The 16,592-nt window shown below is 41.2% G+C and overlaps 1 protein-coding gene across 2 annotated transcripts in view; it reads right to left on the bottom strand.

The window, feature by feature from the left end:
* The window catches only part of LOC119914553 (stromelysin-3-like), a 34,053-nt gene that overhangs the window by 10,733 nt on the left and 6,728 nt on the right, over positions 1 to 16,592 (bottom strand). For both annotated transcript variants that reach the window (XM_038733919.1, XM_038733918.1), the window contains exon 2: positions 7,941 to 8,224. In XM_038733919.1, the coding sequence (XP_038589847.1) occupies positions 7,941 to 8,224 (284 nt within the window). The remainder of the gene's footprint in view (positions 1 to 7,940; positions 8,225 to 16,592) is intronic.

Here is a 16,592-nt window from a genome sequence, read left to right as displayed (position 1 = left end):
GAGAAAGTGCTGACCATGACTTTACCAATCCTAACTAACTTAAACCCAAACCAACCTGACTTGTGTTGACATAATATACTAAGTAGATAGTGACTGTTTTTGTTGAGGCCATCCTTGTTTTTATGGTATGGTAGTAGTATAGTATGTAACTGTGTGCACTGTATGATAGCCTGGAATAATAATAATAAAGTGTAGTTTTTTGTAATTGAATATTTATTAATTTTATTACATCCATTAAAACATCCACACTTTGCAGGTGCAGCAATACATTCATTACAGTGATGTTTTACAGATGTATTGCTTTGTACCTGTAAACAGTCTGCTGGTAATAGCATACTTAAATGTTTATTTTGTAGGCAGAATGCAGTGCATACAGGCTGAAGATAGCTGGCAGTACGTTAGTAAGCGATTTTGAACACACCCATACACAGAAGTAGAGTACAGTATACAGCCTGCCAGCCTTCAGCTTTCACTCCGGCCTGCCAGCAATCAGCCCTCTATCCAGTCTGCACCTCAGCCCGCTAGCCTGCAGTTTGCTATTATCCAGCCTTTTGGTCAGCTTCACTGTTCTCTGGCTTACCCCCTTGGACTAGCCACCAGCCTGATAACCTCAGCCAGTTCCTGTTTCTGGGTTTCCAATTTTCAAATTATCCTTGAATTTTCACTTCTTACTTTGGGATGTTGACCCAAATATATGGAATGCATCAGCCTACGGAGCACTGTGCTCTGTTTCTCATACTAACAGATTTGTTTGTTTTTTTTACAAACAACCCTGTCTCTGTAATGTTGCAACAATCTGTCTACACTGTTGACACAAGCACATATGCACCCACACAAACATAATATTGCAGAATGAGGCAGCACTGACTTGATTCACAACTCTTTTTACCCCCCAAAGACAAGTCTCTACAATAATAATTAAGCAATGTAACTTTTAATTACAGGATGATTCCATAATTTACAAGGTGGCGGGCAACTCTGCCAACTTTGCTGTTTTGACAAGTTGAATTTACAAACAATTTACACTGCAAGCCTTCGTGCAAAGCTAAAATGTAAACAGATTTTCCTTTAAGTAACCATTAGTTCCCCATTCTCAACCCCCCTCCCAGCTTAGGAGGGGGAGGTTAAATTAGGAGGTTCAGAATGAAAAGTTGACTGTCAATGTGGGCATCGGCTCAGAATGCATTGGAAAAAAGCCAGACAACTTCAATCCCTGAAGAAAGGTTTATCAAAACTCAAAAAAGGACAACAAAGACATATGGGCTGTTGAATTAGAAAGAAAAAAAATACAAGATTAGAAGTTATCACAAGTTAAATTAGTCTCACATGTTCATCTTGGGGAGTGCAGTTTTTAAATAAGGAGTGATCAGGTCAACTTAATCTAACTGTGAAAGAATGAATCTGTCTATATTTTCCTGGCCCAATGCATGGAATTTGGCCAGATGCTGGCGCTATAACAAAGAAGATATGTACGTCTGGATTCTGGGTCAAGATGAATCCATGTCCATAGAAGCCATGCATCCCACCATTTTAATCATCACAAAATTTGGTACAGAACATTTCTGGACCAAGCTGGAAAAAGTAACTTTTTCAGATTTTTGATATTCCATACAGTTTTGCTATAGCTGACCTTCAAAGTTTGCTCAAAGGCTGTGGGCAGGACTTATATTAAGAAAACAATATGTCTTTGTGCTATTGCAACTATATTTGTTCAGATCAGTCAATTATTATTAAGTGGGAAATTTCAAGTACAGTCAGGGCACAGGATAAAACTTAGATAACTCAGAAACTGATAAACAACAAAAGTACAAAAAAATTATGAAAAAATACAAAAATGTGACCAGTACATTAAGTACACTAAAAACACCATAAAAAATTTAACAATCTCTCAAATGTGAGGTTACCTGAGATGAGCAGGGTTACTGCAAATAGGATGTTCATCAGATCGTTTTAACACTTGACGGATGTATTGCTGAGGACCCGAGGGAGTGCGGTGTTGAGAGTGAAGTCAATCGGATAAGTGGTTCAGCCAAGCAGCCATACTGCGGTTCCGGCTAATGCCACCAGCAGCAATATGGGGAGCCAAGCAATCAGCCGGCTTTTGTTTCCCAAACCCACTCCGAATGGACACATCCCGAATGGGTTTGGGAAACAAAAGCCTGCTTCCCGCAGAATAGAGTACTCCAGCAATGGACGTGTGCAAAATTTTCCAAACTGGGCCCCTCATCTACACCCAGCATAACCACCAGCACCCACTCACCCACCCTTAGCTCTAATACCAACATGTTCTATTTCAAATAAGCTCTTGGCTGTTAGTAGTGACACAGATGGAGTCTCTAACAACCATTTCAACATTCAGTGTTATAGCTCCATCCAGGCCATGCTCTGTTTGCATATACTCAATATGATTAAAAAGCACAAGTCAGTTTTATTTTAAAATATTTATATTTAAAATTAGACAGTGACATTATATTCTTCCTTTTACCTTAAAACAGAAGAAGGGAGTCAAAAAGCCCTTCAATGATTTAGGAATTAGAGAAAAGTAAAATCAAACATTGATAAAATAAATTACTACATCATAAGCTCAAATCATGAGTGGACCAATAAATCAAATTCAATCTTGAGGGCTACATTACGGTATATGGCTGTATCAACTGAAATGATGATAATTGACTTGTGATGTGCTGCTGACAAGTGTTAAGCTCCACATGCAAGTCACCTGACTTTTCTCTAAATGGAGAGGATAGTGAGTCCATTGAGCCTTTCCTGGCTCATCGTGGAACGCATAGTTTTAAATGAGTTTCATTTTGCAGAATGTGCGCTCACAGCCACGGTCACAGCTAATGTGAGGAAGAAGCACAGGAGTATGCACAGGTCTCCATAGATACTTTGGAGCTGCAGTCAGTGTATTTGTAGTTCCACTGGGCTCAGTTGCGGTGTAGAATTTTGTGATGTGGGGTACTTGTCCTCCAGCATAACTATTTTCACGCCAATTTCTGACAAGATGTCTTGATGTTGTTTTCTGACCCTGGCCTGAACTTCCATAGGAAGGAAAATTCATCACAGATCTCCTTGGTAATAGTGAATCAGGTTTTTAGTTCAGAAATAATTCTGTCCATTGCCACAAAGAATATCCTATTTCTGAAGGAAACATCTCCACTTTCCTCATCAGAGTGGTTTTCTAATTCACCCACCAAATTAACAAAATGAACACACGACAAGCGCCAAATGTGGGTCGATTTTCCGTTTGGCGACTAAGATTTACTAGCATCCTACTAAATTGCATGTGCATTCTAAAATATTGCACGTGCAATTTTAGTACCTGTTATGGGTGATTTACTAAGAATTATTACGTAGATGACAACAGGAGCAAACACAATGGAGGTGGCAGTATTTAAATGAGGGTTTTGCGTGTTTTAATGCGTAAAAACCTTGTTTCGTTCAGTGCGTCCATGCGGCCCATCCTGCCTGAGATTGTACTAAGTACTGGGGACAGCAACCTGGAAAAACTGCTTTGGCAAACCCCAGCAGAAACAGATACAGTATGCTGTAATGACCCAGATGCGAGGAAATGCCTGCAGATCGTGCTTCATCCAGCCAGAGGGAACGATCACCGACCGTCCACACCGTGCACAGTCGCTCCGCAATCTTCTGTCCCTGGCCCTGTGCGCCCCAATGCCCCATTCCCTACAACGGGTTGTGTCGCTATATTACGACCGGCACGCTGTGAACAGTTGGTGATCATTCCCTCTGGCTGGATGATTTTTACGCGTGATCCATGCACTATGCAGCTGGGGGCTCTCCGCAGCGCCACGCAACTTTCTAAATTCTACCATCGCACGGAGAACTCAGGTCGAAACGAAATTTGCTTTATTGGCATGAGTGTTAAAACAACAGTATTGCCGAAGCTAAAGGAAAATACAAAATACAAATCGATTCATATAGTTCATTGAATAAATAAAATTATTGTATTTCAATACACTGGATATGAAATAATATTATCTAATATTGTTAATTTCTCTACGTCTTCTTTCATTACGGCTGTGTCTACTTCTGGCAACGATAACAGCAACCATCTCTGCACAACACTTGGTGGTTTGCACCTTCCTTTCAACCGTATTAAATACAGAGGCTGTTGCACTCATGTGAAATTGCGTTTAGGCGTGGTACATCACATTGGATGTAGTAAATAAATGTATTTGCATGTTACGCGCCAGGTGGCACGGTGATGCAGAGGTTAGCACTGTCACCTCACAGCAAGAAGGTCGTGGGTTCAAACCCCAGTTGCCCCGGCCTTGCATGTTCTCCACGTGTCTGCGTGGGTTCTCTCCAGGTGCTCCAGCTTCCTCCCACCATCCAAAGACATGCGTCCTAGGTTGGTGACTCTAAATTGTCCTTAGCGTGAGTGGTTGTTTGTCTATGTGTGGCGCTGGGATGTACTGGCGACCTGTCCAGGGTGTACCCTGCCTTTCGCCCCATTGTCTGCCCCGTTTCGTGTAGGCAACTGCATGCCAGCTGTGGCTTTTCACATAGACATCGGTCCGTCTCTGTTACCATGAACGTTCCCAGCTCAGAAGCAGATCAAATTGGACCCTCTTTTCCGGCTTCGCATATTGCCGTTATACTCCCAGAAAATAATGCAGTGTGAAAGCGGCTTGTGTTAGAGCTACAAAAGTTGTGCTAAGAATACTTGGATTGTTTTTATCATTTGGCTAGCTAGCTAAGACCATGATGTGGCGGCATTTACCAGGTATACTACAGATGTCAGGGCGACGGGCCTGTAGTCATTTAATCCAGAGATGGAGGGTTTTTTGGGAGCTGGGATGATTGTGGAGCGTTTGAAGCAGGAGGGAACTTCACACAGCTCCAGTGATTTGTTGAAGATCTGTGTGAAGATGGGGGCCAGCTGGTCTGCACAGATTTTCAGGCAGGATGGAGACACACCGTCAGGGCCAGGAGCCTTCCTGATCTTCAGTCCTTAAAAAAGACTGGTGTTGGCCCACCTGAAAAACATTACAGGCCCTCTGCTGGACCCCCTGCAGTTTGCCTACAGAGCTAACAGGTCAGTGGATGATGCAGTCAACGTGGGTCTGCATCACATCCTGCAACACCTCGACTCTCCAGGGACATATGCAAGGATCCTGTTCGTGGACTTCAGCTTCAACACCATCATCCTGGACATCCTCAGCACCAAACTCACCCAGCTCACTGTGCCAGCCTCCACCTATCAGTGGATCACAGACTTCCTGACTGACAGGAGTCAGCAGGTGAGGCTGGCAAACATCACATCCAGCACCCGGACTATTAGCACTGGCACCCCCCAGGGGTGTGTACCTTCCCCACTGCTCTTCTCCTCTACAGCAACGACTGCACTTCAAGAGACCCATCTGTCAAACTCCTGAAGTTTGCTGACGACACAACGGTCATCGTCCTCATCCGGTGACGAGTTGGCCTACAGACGGGAGGTTGATCAGCTGGCTCTCTGGTGCGTCCAAAACAACCTGGAGCTTAACATGCTCAAAACTGCCACGTGTCCAGGGCTGGACTGGTAATCTGGCATACCGGGCAAATGCCCGGTGGGCCGATGCAACTTTGGGGCCGGTGTAACGTAAATTATGTATTTATATAACAGTTTTTAAAAAATGGGCCAACGAGGGCGAAGTGGTTGTGGGTTATTAAACCCTCTAATGCCGAGTGAGCATCGATGCTGGCTTGTTGAAGGTGTGTAACGCCTTTGCTGCACGATGACGGACGTTTATTTCAAATGTGAATTCCATGTGACTGTCTGTAAACATGTAGGATTTTTAAATTCTGTAACTACACTACTATATCACCATACACAGGTTAACAACGTGGCTCAAAGTTTATATTGTATTTAATACAATACAACTGTCGTTTTTATTGAATCATATTCATCTAATATGAAAATTTTCTGCCAAATCAAAATAGCCTACATTTAACGACAACAACTAAATACACAGGGGTATCAAGTAACAAGCAAGGAAGGCATTAAAGAAAAATAGTTAAATCTTTACATATTTTAACAGTTTTAAATTCTTCAGACCATATAATGCTTCAATATATATATGCTTTAATTTCTATTTTGAAATGTTGTTTATTTTTAGACTATCTGTATATATAAATGTAATATTTTTCATATAAGATAAAGGGGTTCAAAATATATAGGCTATTCATTTACAATGATTATCAGTCTTTTCATAAAATAATGTAATGTCTCTTTTTCATTAATAGCTGAAGTCTTAAAGAAATATTCGAAAAATCTAAGCAATAATTTGGTTTACAAACAAATAAAATAAATGACAAATGATCAGTTTCGTTATTGCTAAAAACACACTTTTCCTCAACATCAACCCTGAATCTAAAGGGGTTCAAAATATATAGGCTATTCATTTACAATGATTATCAGTCTTTTCATAAAATAATGTAATGTCTCTTTTTCATTAATAGCTGAAGTCTTAAAGAAATATTCGAAAAATCTAAGCAATAATTTGGTTTACAAACAAATAAAATAAATGACAAATGATCAGTTTCGTTATTGCTAAAAACACACTTTTCCTCAACATCAACCCTGAATCTTTATTTGATACACGTATTATAGCATTGAGTGCAGTAACGCCAGATCCTATCTACGCTGGGGAGAGGGTCATTCGTCCAAAAGTTGGCCGAAGTATTTATACCCTATGCGGGTTAGGGAGCTCGATTTAGTTGTGAGGGTGATTACGACCAGAAGTGGCAAGGGTCTAGTTTCGGAAAGGCCCTTTGTGTGTGTGTGTGCCTGAACACAATGTAAAGAGGTGGTTAGCAATGACTTTGGAGGCGGGCTTTAGGTTTTTCGGCATTTTAAGGCTTTATATGATAGTGATAGTGGAAAGAGACAGGAAATGCAGGGAAACAGAGTTGAAGAATGACATGCAGCAACGGTCTGATCAGCCAAGAATCAAACTGGGGACTGGCAGCTCAGGGCATTCGCAACACGTGGTATATATCTGAAAAGGTCAGGTTTGCTGTTCCACAGCAGTCCCACTGTACACTCTTGGGGATCAGCTCAGTTCATTGCTTTCCGACCTTGCTTCAGATGGTGGATTAGTAGGCACAGGATCAGCAAAATCAGTTGTCATCTTCCCTTTTACTGTCAAGCTCATGTGTCCTTTGTTCCTCTTGTGTATCATCCTGCCACCCCTGTGTATCTGTTCTTTGATGTGTGCATTCTGTTTCATATGCAGCTCCTCCAGTTCCAGGATACAGGACTTTCTAATCTTCTATATATGAGCAGGTTGAATTTCATGACCAAGGTCCAACCTAATGGCTGTGAATCTATGACAATAGTCCGATCTGGTTAGAAGGATCATGTAAAATTAGGAGGTCCAGAATGAAAAGTTGACTATGAACAACAGTTTATTATCTCCAAATTTAAGGAGCAATCAGGTGGACGTAATCAGGTAAATGAAGGGTGACAAATGGTGAACAGCTGCACGTTATTTTTCCCCACCAGATTTTCTACTCTGATTGACTGACTAGTATTTGTTGCCTCTATTGGTCAGGTTGGTTGGTTAGGGTTAGCCACTCGGAAGCAGAGTAGGGGGCAGGACAGTTGTAATGCTGGTATGAGTCAAGTGACAGTTGACATAATGTGAATGTTCAGACTTTTTACTTTTTTATTTTACCACACACACACAAGATAAATAGATAGATAGATAAACCGAATATAAATTTTTACTAGACAGATAAACTTTATGAACGATCGGCCAATAGTAATTTTCAATACAGACCTCTTTGCATTTATCTAAATATATAAATTTCATTGATCTTACATCCATCAAAACATTAAGCAGTGCATTCATGATTAAAACATAGTGACAAAAACAGTGGTAAACGGATTAACTGAATAAACCAAAGTACAGAATATTAGTGTTTCTTACTTGTAAGTGAGGTCAGTCTTCTCCCAGCGCCCTCCAAACAGCGCAAACCGCTTCCTGCGCTGCTGTCTACTCAGGCCTCCCTTCTTCTTCTTCAGGTTGTAGTATGACATGCCAACCTGCGTTAAGGTGGGATAATCTGGGACTCCACAGCGACGACGCTTCCAGACTTCTGTCCCATTTTTGGACGTCAGTACAGACTTCATTTGGTACTCTTTATTTAGCGTGTCCTGTTCATGTCTTCCCCTCTTCTTTAGACCAACATGACTGTTACTTTGAGGCCATCCCTGCAAACAAAGGTACAGTTACATACATAACATGACATAGTCTTTATTAGACAAATAATAAAAATAATGTTTATTTTCCAACTGAGAATTGCAATGTCCATTTTTATGCTGATGATGCCATCTTGTATGTCCTCAGTTCTACCCCAGACCAGGCCTTCTCCAGGCCTGCTCTTATAACTACTTAAGAATTTTGTAAGCAGGTTATCCCACAAAACGTCACAGTACCATTTGATTCATTACTGCAGACAGCATTTGCTCTGACCACTGTGAGTTATATTAAAAGATCAGATAGTCATTGTTGACATCTGCAAAACATTCTGAGATTTTTAACATCCTTAGTTGAGTTCATAAGTGATTTTAAAAGTTCTACCTGCTGATATGTTCAATATTTAATAAATAAATCTTAACACAGTAAAAATGTAAAACTTCAAAAAACTCTGGTTGTGTCAACTGAGTTTACAAAATGCAACTATTTGTTTAACAGAGCACAGATTTAGCAGTTCATTCCTAAAGAGTCCAGACTCAGGATGGACTGTTTTCTGTCTGGCCTCACAATGTTCTCTTACAATTCAGTGATGGGACAGGTTAAAGAAAAGGATCACAATTGTTGGAGCAAACCCAGAGACAGTCTTCTTTTCCCCACACATTCTTCTTCGGCAAAACATTATCCTCAATGTAACTCATCCACTGACAGTTCAGTCAGAGATTTGGGTGTGTGTTATGCTTGTAGTAGTTAATGTAGCCTCGAGTCTTTTGTCTGAGTCGAGAGATGAGGAGCAGATTACAGAGGTCTGGCTGACAATATTTATTTGATCAATTGTCCGCTCTGCTAGATAGGTATCAGATATGAGGCCATTATGCATTTTTCATCAATGTCATTTTGAAATGTATTGTTCCACTATCAGTTACATTACTCACATTACTGTCACAATCCTGGTCTGATACAGTTTTTTGTACTTTTTGTTGGCCCGCTCTGTATTAGGTATATTGATTCTTGGTTTACGTCTGTGTTATGGTTAGTTTGTTCTGCATTGTGTTTTGATCTTTATTCAAGTCTGTTCTCCTGTTTTTGATTATTTGATCTGCCTTGTCTGTTCTGTGTTTTGGGTTCTATACACATCAAAAAAAAGAAACGTCCTCTCACCTACAACTGCTTTTATTTTCAGAAAACTTAACGTGTAAATATTTGTATGAACATAAAAAGATTTAACAACAAAGACATAAACGGAACTGAAGTTTCACAGACATGTAACAGAAATGGAAAAATGTGTCCCTGAACAAAGGGGGAGTCAAAATCAAAAGTAACAATTTTGGTGTTTTTCAGAGTCAGTAGAAAGGTCTCTTTAGTGTTTAGTTTTTATAACTGTGACCTTAATTGGCTACTGTCTGAACGCTGTCAGTGTCTTAACGACAGTTCCACAGGTGAATGTTCATTGATTGTTTATGGTTCATTGAACAAGCATGGAAGACATTATTTACACCCTTTACAGTAAAGATCTGTAAAGTCATTTGTTTTTTACAGAATTATCATTAAAATACAGAGTCCTGAAAAAGGGACGTTTCTTTTTTGGCTGAGTTTAGTTCCTGTTACCTACTTGTCTTGTGTTTAGTTACCTGCGTCTTGTGTTCACTGTGCCTGATTACCCTGATGTGTTGAACCTGGTGTATCTCCCTCCTTGCTCGTTTGCACCTCTATATAAACCCTGTGTTCAGGCCGCTCCGTGTCAGACCATTGGAGCTTGTTGTTACTCTGTCTACCTGATTGTGTGTGTGCACTCCTGTCAGTTACCATGACTGAATCTTTGTTGCATTTAAGCCTGCTTTCGTATTTTGGTTCATTTATGGACCTGTTATCTTTTATCTCACCATTTGTATTATCTGTTTGGATATCACCTCTGCTTTTGGATTTGTGTGGACTCTTAGGCTACGTTCAGACTACAGGCTAAAGTGACCCAAATCTGATTTTCTTGCTTATATGTGACTCAGATCTCATCTTTTTATAACAGTGTAGTGTACCTACGTAATTATTGGTTAATAAAATTATGAATATTAATATTTGGAAATAATAATTAATAATAATAACTTATATTTATATAGCGCTATCCACGAGACCCAAGGACGCTTTACACATAATTGCAGAGACAGAGCAATAAAAAGTCATTCAGGGTTGAATGCCTTTGTGAAAAGGTGGGTTTTTAGGAGTTTTTTGAAAGTGTCCAGAGAGGGAGTATTTCAGATCTCTGTGGGGATGGAGTTCCAGAGGGTGGGGACTGCGATGCTGAAGGCTCTGTCCCCAAAAGTCCGCAGTCTTGTGACGGGGACAGAGAGCAGGACCTTGTTGGTGGACCGCAGGTTCTGTGAGGGGGAGTAGGGGTGGAGAAGGTCCAGTAGGTACTGGGGGGCAGTGGCATGGAGAGATTTATAGGTGAGGAGTAGGATTTTGACCGGGAACCAGTGAAGGTGAGTGAGGATTGGGGTATTGTGCTACCACAACCTAGTGTGTATGAGAACGCTGGCAGCCGAGTTCTGGACTTCTTGTAGCCTGTCCAGGACCTTGCTGGGTACCCCATACAGGACACCATTACAGTAGTCCAGGCGGGAGGTGATGAAAGCATGGATGAGAGACTCTGCCACAGAGTCTGAGAGTGATGATCGAAGTCTGGAGATGTTTTTGAGGTGGTAGAAAGCAGATTTGGTAATAAGTTTGACATGTGACTGGAAGGAAAGGGTGGAGTCCAAGATGACACCAAGGTTGCGGACTTCTTGGGATGGAGAGATGGAGCAACCATCCACTTTGAGGAGTAGATCACCTACCCTCAGGAGCAACGGCTTGGGAGCTTCGTTTTGCTGCTGTTCAGCTTGAGTAGATTGGATGACATCCAGGTTTTTATTTCAGTCAGACAGTTAACAAATGACAGAGGGGGAAGCTGAGTGGATAGTTTGGTGCTGATACACAGCTGTGTGGGAGCATGTAAATGGTGAAAAGGAGGGGTCCAAGCACTGAGCCTTGAGGCACACCTTGTTTGAATGGTGTCACCATTATGATAAATAGAGAAACACACTTCAATCATAATACCACTACTATTGATCCAGAGGGTCGATTCATTATTGTTAACATTTCGATTCAAAATACTCCTTTATGCATTGCTAACATCTATGGCCCAAATGTTGACGACCCCTCCTTTTTTCATGCTTTCTTGAGCTCACTCACTGCTCACTCAGACACAGCTCTTATATTAGGAGGGGACTTCAACATGGTGTGTAATCCAGCAGCTGACAGGCTCAGTACGGCAGGTGGTCACCGTATTTGGAAATCAATAGACATCCTTAAACAATACATGAGTGATTTTGGTCTTTGCGATGTTTGGCGTTCTCACCACCCCACTCTTAGAGAATATACCAATCCACCACTCATATTCTCGCCTTGAATATTTTTTGGTTAGCAGCTCAATTTTGACAGACATTTCCAACACTCAGATTCACCCTATCACTATCAGTGATCATGCACCGGTTTCTATCACTCTTACTCAAAAAAGGGTCACACGGCCAACTAGAAGTTGGAGATTTAATGCATCATTGCTTAAAGACCTAGATTTTATAAGTTACTTGAAAAAGGAGTGGGCAATATATATGGAAACTAATGACCTGCCAGGAACCTCACCATGTCTTCTTTGGGAGGCAGCAAAAGCAGTCATGAGAGGTAAAATAATCTCCTATTCATCATACAAAAAAAAGAAAGAGAGATCTTGTGAATTAGAGCTAGAACAAAAAATAAAAACATTAGAAACTACCCTTGCTACCTCCCCACAGGAACACATGCTGAATGATCTGAGAAAATCAAAACTTGAATTAAATGAAATTATTAATAAAAAGACCCAATTTCAGTTGCAAAGACTACGCTTGGAGAACTTTGAACATGGCAATAAATCCGGCAGATTCTTAGCCAGCCAACTGAAATTGAATAAAGTAAAAATAACTATTTCTTCCTTAAAGGACTCAGCTGGGAAATCAACAATGCATTCAGAGATTATTATAAAAACTTATATACATCACAAATTGATCCATCTAGCTCTAACATCGATGCATTTCTGAACAATATAGATTTGCCAAGGTTAGATGATGAACAGATCAGGGCTCTGGATTCACCTGTTTCAATGGCTGAACTCCAGGAAGCTCTCTTACATATGCCGAATAATAAAGCCCCTGGGCCAGATGATTTTCCCGCTGAACTCTATAAGGAATCCTGCTCCTTAAACCAGACAAAGACCCCACGCTCCCGTCCAGTTATCGCCCAATATCACTTATTAACGCAGATCTTAAAATCATCTGCAAAACCCTAGCAAGAAGGCTAGAGAAGGTCACTCCTGGTATAATACACGCTGACCAAACAGGATTTATGAAGGGCACGCACTCCACCAACAATACACGCAGGCTACTTAATGTAATAGACTATGCCACTATTCATAACCTGGAAACTACAGTTGTTTCTTTAGATGCAGAGAAAGCATTTGACAGAGTAAATTGGAAGTTTCTATTCGCTACTTTATATAAATATGGATTTGGAAACTCTTTCATAGATTGGATTAAAATCTTATACAGTTCCCCAAGAGCTTCTGTCAAAACAAATGATCATACTTCTCCATGCTTTGGTCTCCAGAGGGGTACCAGGCAGGGTTGCCCACTCTCTCCCTCGCTATTTGCTATTTTTATAGAACCGCTAGCAGCTGCTATCAGACAAAATAATAATATTAAAGGAATTCAAACAGAAAATATACACCACAAGATAAGCCTTTATGCAGATGATGTATTACTTTTCCTCCTAAACTCACAAACTTCTCTTTCTGTGACAATCACACTTAAATAAATTAATTAAATAAATTCTCATCCATCTCAGACTACTCCATTAACTGGAGTAAATCCATAGTTTTACCTGTAAAGTGTGATTTCCAGAGTATATCTACCACACCGCTAAAGTCTGGGAATATTAAATATCTGGGTGTCAATATTTCCTCCAGGCTGTCAGAACTGACATGGTTAAACTACACGCCTTTACGTCGGCATTACGTTGTCAACTGGCATTTGGTCTTCTGCGTTTGCATCGCGGTGCATCTGGGAGTCTTTGTTTTTTTTGATTGATTTATTCTTTTTCTTTCTCCCACCCCTATTGGCTAGACACAAACAAATTTAGGTTGTCCCTGGTAGAATTATTCCTGATGCTTTTCTTTCAGTTACTTATTTAAATTAATTATTATTCCAGCTCTCGTGGCTGTGCTGTGTTGCTTATTTGGTGTGTGTGACTGTTTGTTTTCACTTTTCTCTTAGTTGTCTTACTATGTCAACTGTTTATTGCTGCTGTTCGGCTGGTTGTCTTTTACTATTATTATTATTTTTATTTTTATTGTTTGTTTTTGTTTGTGTTTGTTTGTTGTGTTTTTCTCCTCATCCCCCCTCTCTGTTCTATTGCAGGTTTCGTTGCTTTCTGCAATTGGTGTTTCCCACAGCTTTTCCCTGTTGTCTCCACCTTGCATCCCCCTTTCCCCCTTCTCTTACAGGTGTTGTCCTTTCTCTGTGCTGTCTGTTTGTGCCCCCCCATCCCTGTATCTGCGCCCCTGTCCGGCCCGGTGACAAATCAATACATAATTAAATAAATAATAAAACAGACAAAGGAGTATTTTAATACTCTCTTGTTAAAGTAAAATCTGTCTGGCACAATATGGTATCCAGGTCATTATACTCTATACCAGGCTGCTGGGCAGGACAGGTTTAAAAAAAAAAAAAAAAAGGAGTAGGAGGCAGCAGTTATTGATGGATAGAGTCCACTTTTTCCTGAAAGAAATCCAGGAATTTGGAGCAGAAGTTAGGAGTGTCAAAGGGGCAGGGGGCATCATGAGGGTGGAGCAGCCGGTTTATGGTGGAGAAAAGCATTCTGGGTTGCTTTTGCTGGGTACCAATGAGGGTGGAGTAGTAGTGTGTTTTGGCCTTGGAGAGAGCTTCTTTATAATACCTCACATGGTCTTTGAAGGCCTCTAGGTGGACAGTGAGGCCAGATTTTTTATGAAGCCTCTCCAGCTGGCGACCAGCGGCCTTCATGGAGCGAAGTTCAGTAGTTAACCAGGGGGCGGGACGGGAGAAAGAGACAGTCCGGGTCTTGAGGGGAGCAAAAGAGTCCAGGCTGAGAGACAAAGTGACTAGGCAATCCACCCCGGGGTCCGGGGGTTCTGAGGCCAGGTGGGTCCCTACAGTACTGGCTAGGGATGATGCATTAACAGACTTGATGTTCCTGAATGTAATGGTGTGTTTGAGTTGTTGCCTGGGCAGATCAAGTGTGTGACCTTTGGTGTGAGTAGGACCTTTGACATGCTGAATAATGTTGAGGCAGTCCAATAGTGACAGGAATTCAGCAGCAAAGGGACAGCTGTTAAGAGTCCACATGGATATTGTAGTCCCCGATCAGGAGTGTGCATGGAGACATGGAGCTGATGGAGATGAGTAGCTCTGATAACTCGGCCATGAAGTTGGTGGAGGTTTTAGGGGGGCGACCCAGCCAGTGTGAAACTAAGACACTCAAATGAGGTGATGGCTATTAAACATTCTTACTTAGAGAATATAAGCAAGTTACACGAACATGGCGTCAGATTACGAACAATAAAATACAAAGTGATACATTAAAACAGCGAGAGAAGCATTAAAACAATGACATGTAATACTACTTTTGTCCTCTGGGGGGAGCTCTGGTCCCATGAAGAGACTGAGATAACTTCTTTAAAACAATCATTTGCTTAGGAGCTGGGAAATTAATTATTTAACACATGATAATATTTCTGTTACATGTTCTTTAACATGAAACTATATAAAAAGGTGTTGAATATCAGTGAGTATTGAGGAAGATTAAAACACTGCAAAGAATTCAGCAGCAAAGGGACAGCTGGATATTGTAGTCCCCGATCAGGAGTGTGCATGGAGACGTGGAGCTGATGGAGATGAGTAGCTCTGATAGCTCGGCCATGAAGTTGGTGGAGGTTTTAGGGGGGCGACCCAGCCAGTGTGAAACGAAGACACTCAAATGAGGTGATGTTAGGCAGTGGAAGTTCTTTCACTGCGATGTCAGCTAAATGGATAACAGCCAGACCACCACGGCCCGTAGAGCGAGGCTTCTGTATGTATGTTTGATTAAGCGTCATGAAATCCTGCTGATTTTGCCAAGTTTCTGTCAAGCAAAGAAAATCCATTTTCCTGTGAGTAACTATTGGCACAGTTGGCAATAGAGATCAGAACACACCTAGTTGTCTGGACATTAAACTGAAAGAAGCTTAGTGACTCAGGTTTTGTGAAAAATGGCGAGTTGTGAAGTGGCGACACACTCACTTTTCAAACTTAACTCAAAATTTCCCGGATAATATTGGCTATTAAACATTCTTACTTAGAGAATATAAGCAAGTTACACAAACATGGCATCAGATTACGAACAATAAAATACAAAGTGATACATTAAAACAGCGGGAGAAGCATTAAAACAATGACATGTAATGCTACTTTTGTCCTCTGGGGGGAGCTCTGGTCCCATGAAGAGACTGAGATAACTTCTTTAAAACAATCATCGCCTACACCACCCCAGCTCACCATCTTGCCTGGATTCTTCATTCTGGACTGGGATCACTCTCCGCCCCAACAGATTGTTGACCATCTCAATAATCTCCCTTTACTAGTAAATCGGTTCTTGGCTCTGTCGTGCTTTTGAGTCCAGTCATCTCCCTTACACACCCATAACAGTCTGCTTTTACAAAGAAGCAATAAAGAAAGAAAGAAATAAAGAAAGCATCCTGAATGAAAACATCCCTAACTGGCATGGGATGTGCACGGCCCAGGAGGGCTCTGCAGCGGGTGATTAAAACTGCCCAGAAGATCAGTGGTACCCATCTCCTGAGCATCAGTGATATCGGTGAGGTGAGGTGCCTGCAGAGCCCAAAGGATACTAAAGGACAGTACCCACCCAGCCACAGCCTGTTCACCCTGCTGCCTTCTGGGAAGAGATATAGAATTAATGTATATTGTCTGCTATGTAGCAGAATGGAGTTGCAAAGCTCAATTTCATTATATAACCTGTTATATTGTGACAATAATGTACCTACCAACCTATCAGGCAAGAAAAACTCAGGTCCATGAACTCTAGCCTCGAGTGACATCTTTAAATAGCTAGTATTATTTTACAAACAGTCCAGAACTTCACAAATCCACCTGATGACAGCACTTTGAGTGTCATATGGTGCAGTGGGTGAAGTCAGTTACATGCTGATACAGTTTGGTTTCTATTTTGCTGATTTGACTGATGTCGGCAAGGTCAGCTGTCCTATTATCCTATGATGGTACA

The sequence above is a fragment of the Micropterus salmoides genome, unplaced genomic scaffold (genome assembly GCF_014851395.1).
Source record: "Micropterus salmoides isolate LMB-PRFRI ecotype aquatic unplaced genomic scaffold, ASM1485139v1 Ms_hic_scaffold_20, whole genome shotgun sequence".
Lineage (NCBI taxonomy): Eukaryota > Metazoa > Chordata > Actinopteri > Centrarchiformes > Centrarchidae > Micropterus > Micropterus salmoides.
This window is presented reverse-complemented; position numbering and strand designations above follow the sequence as displayed.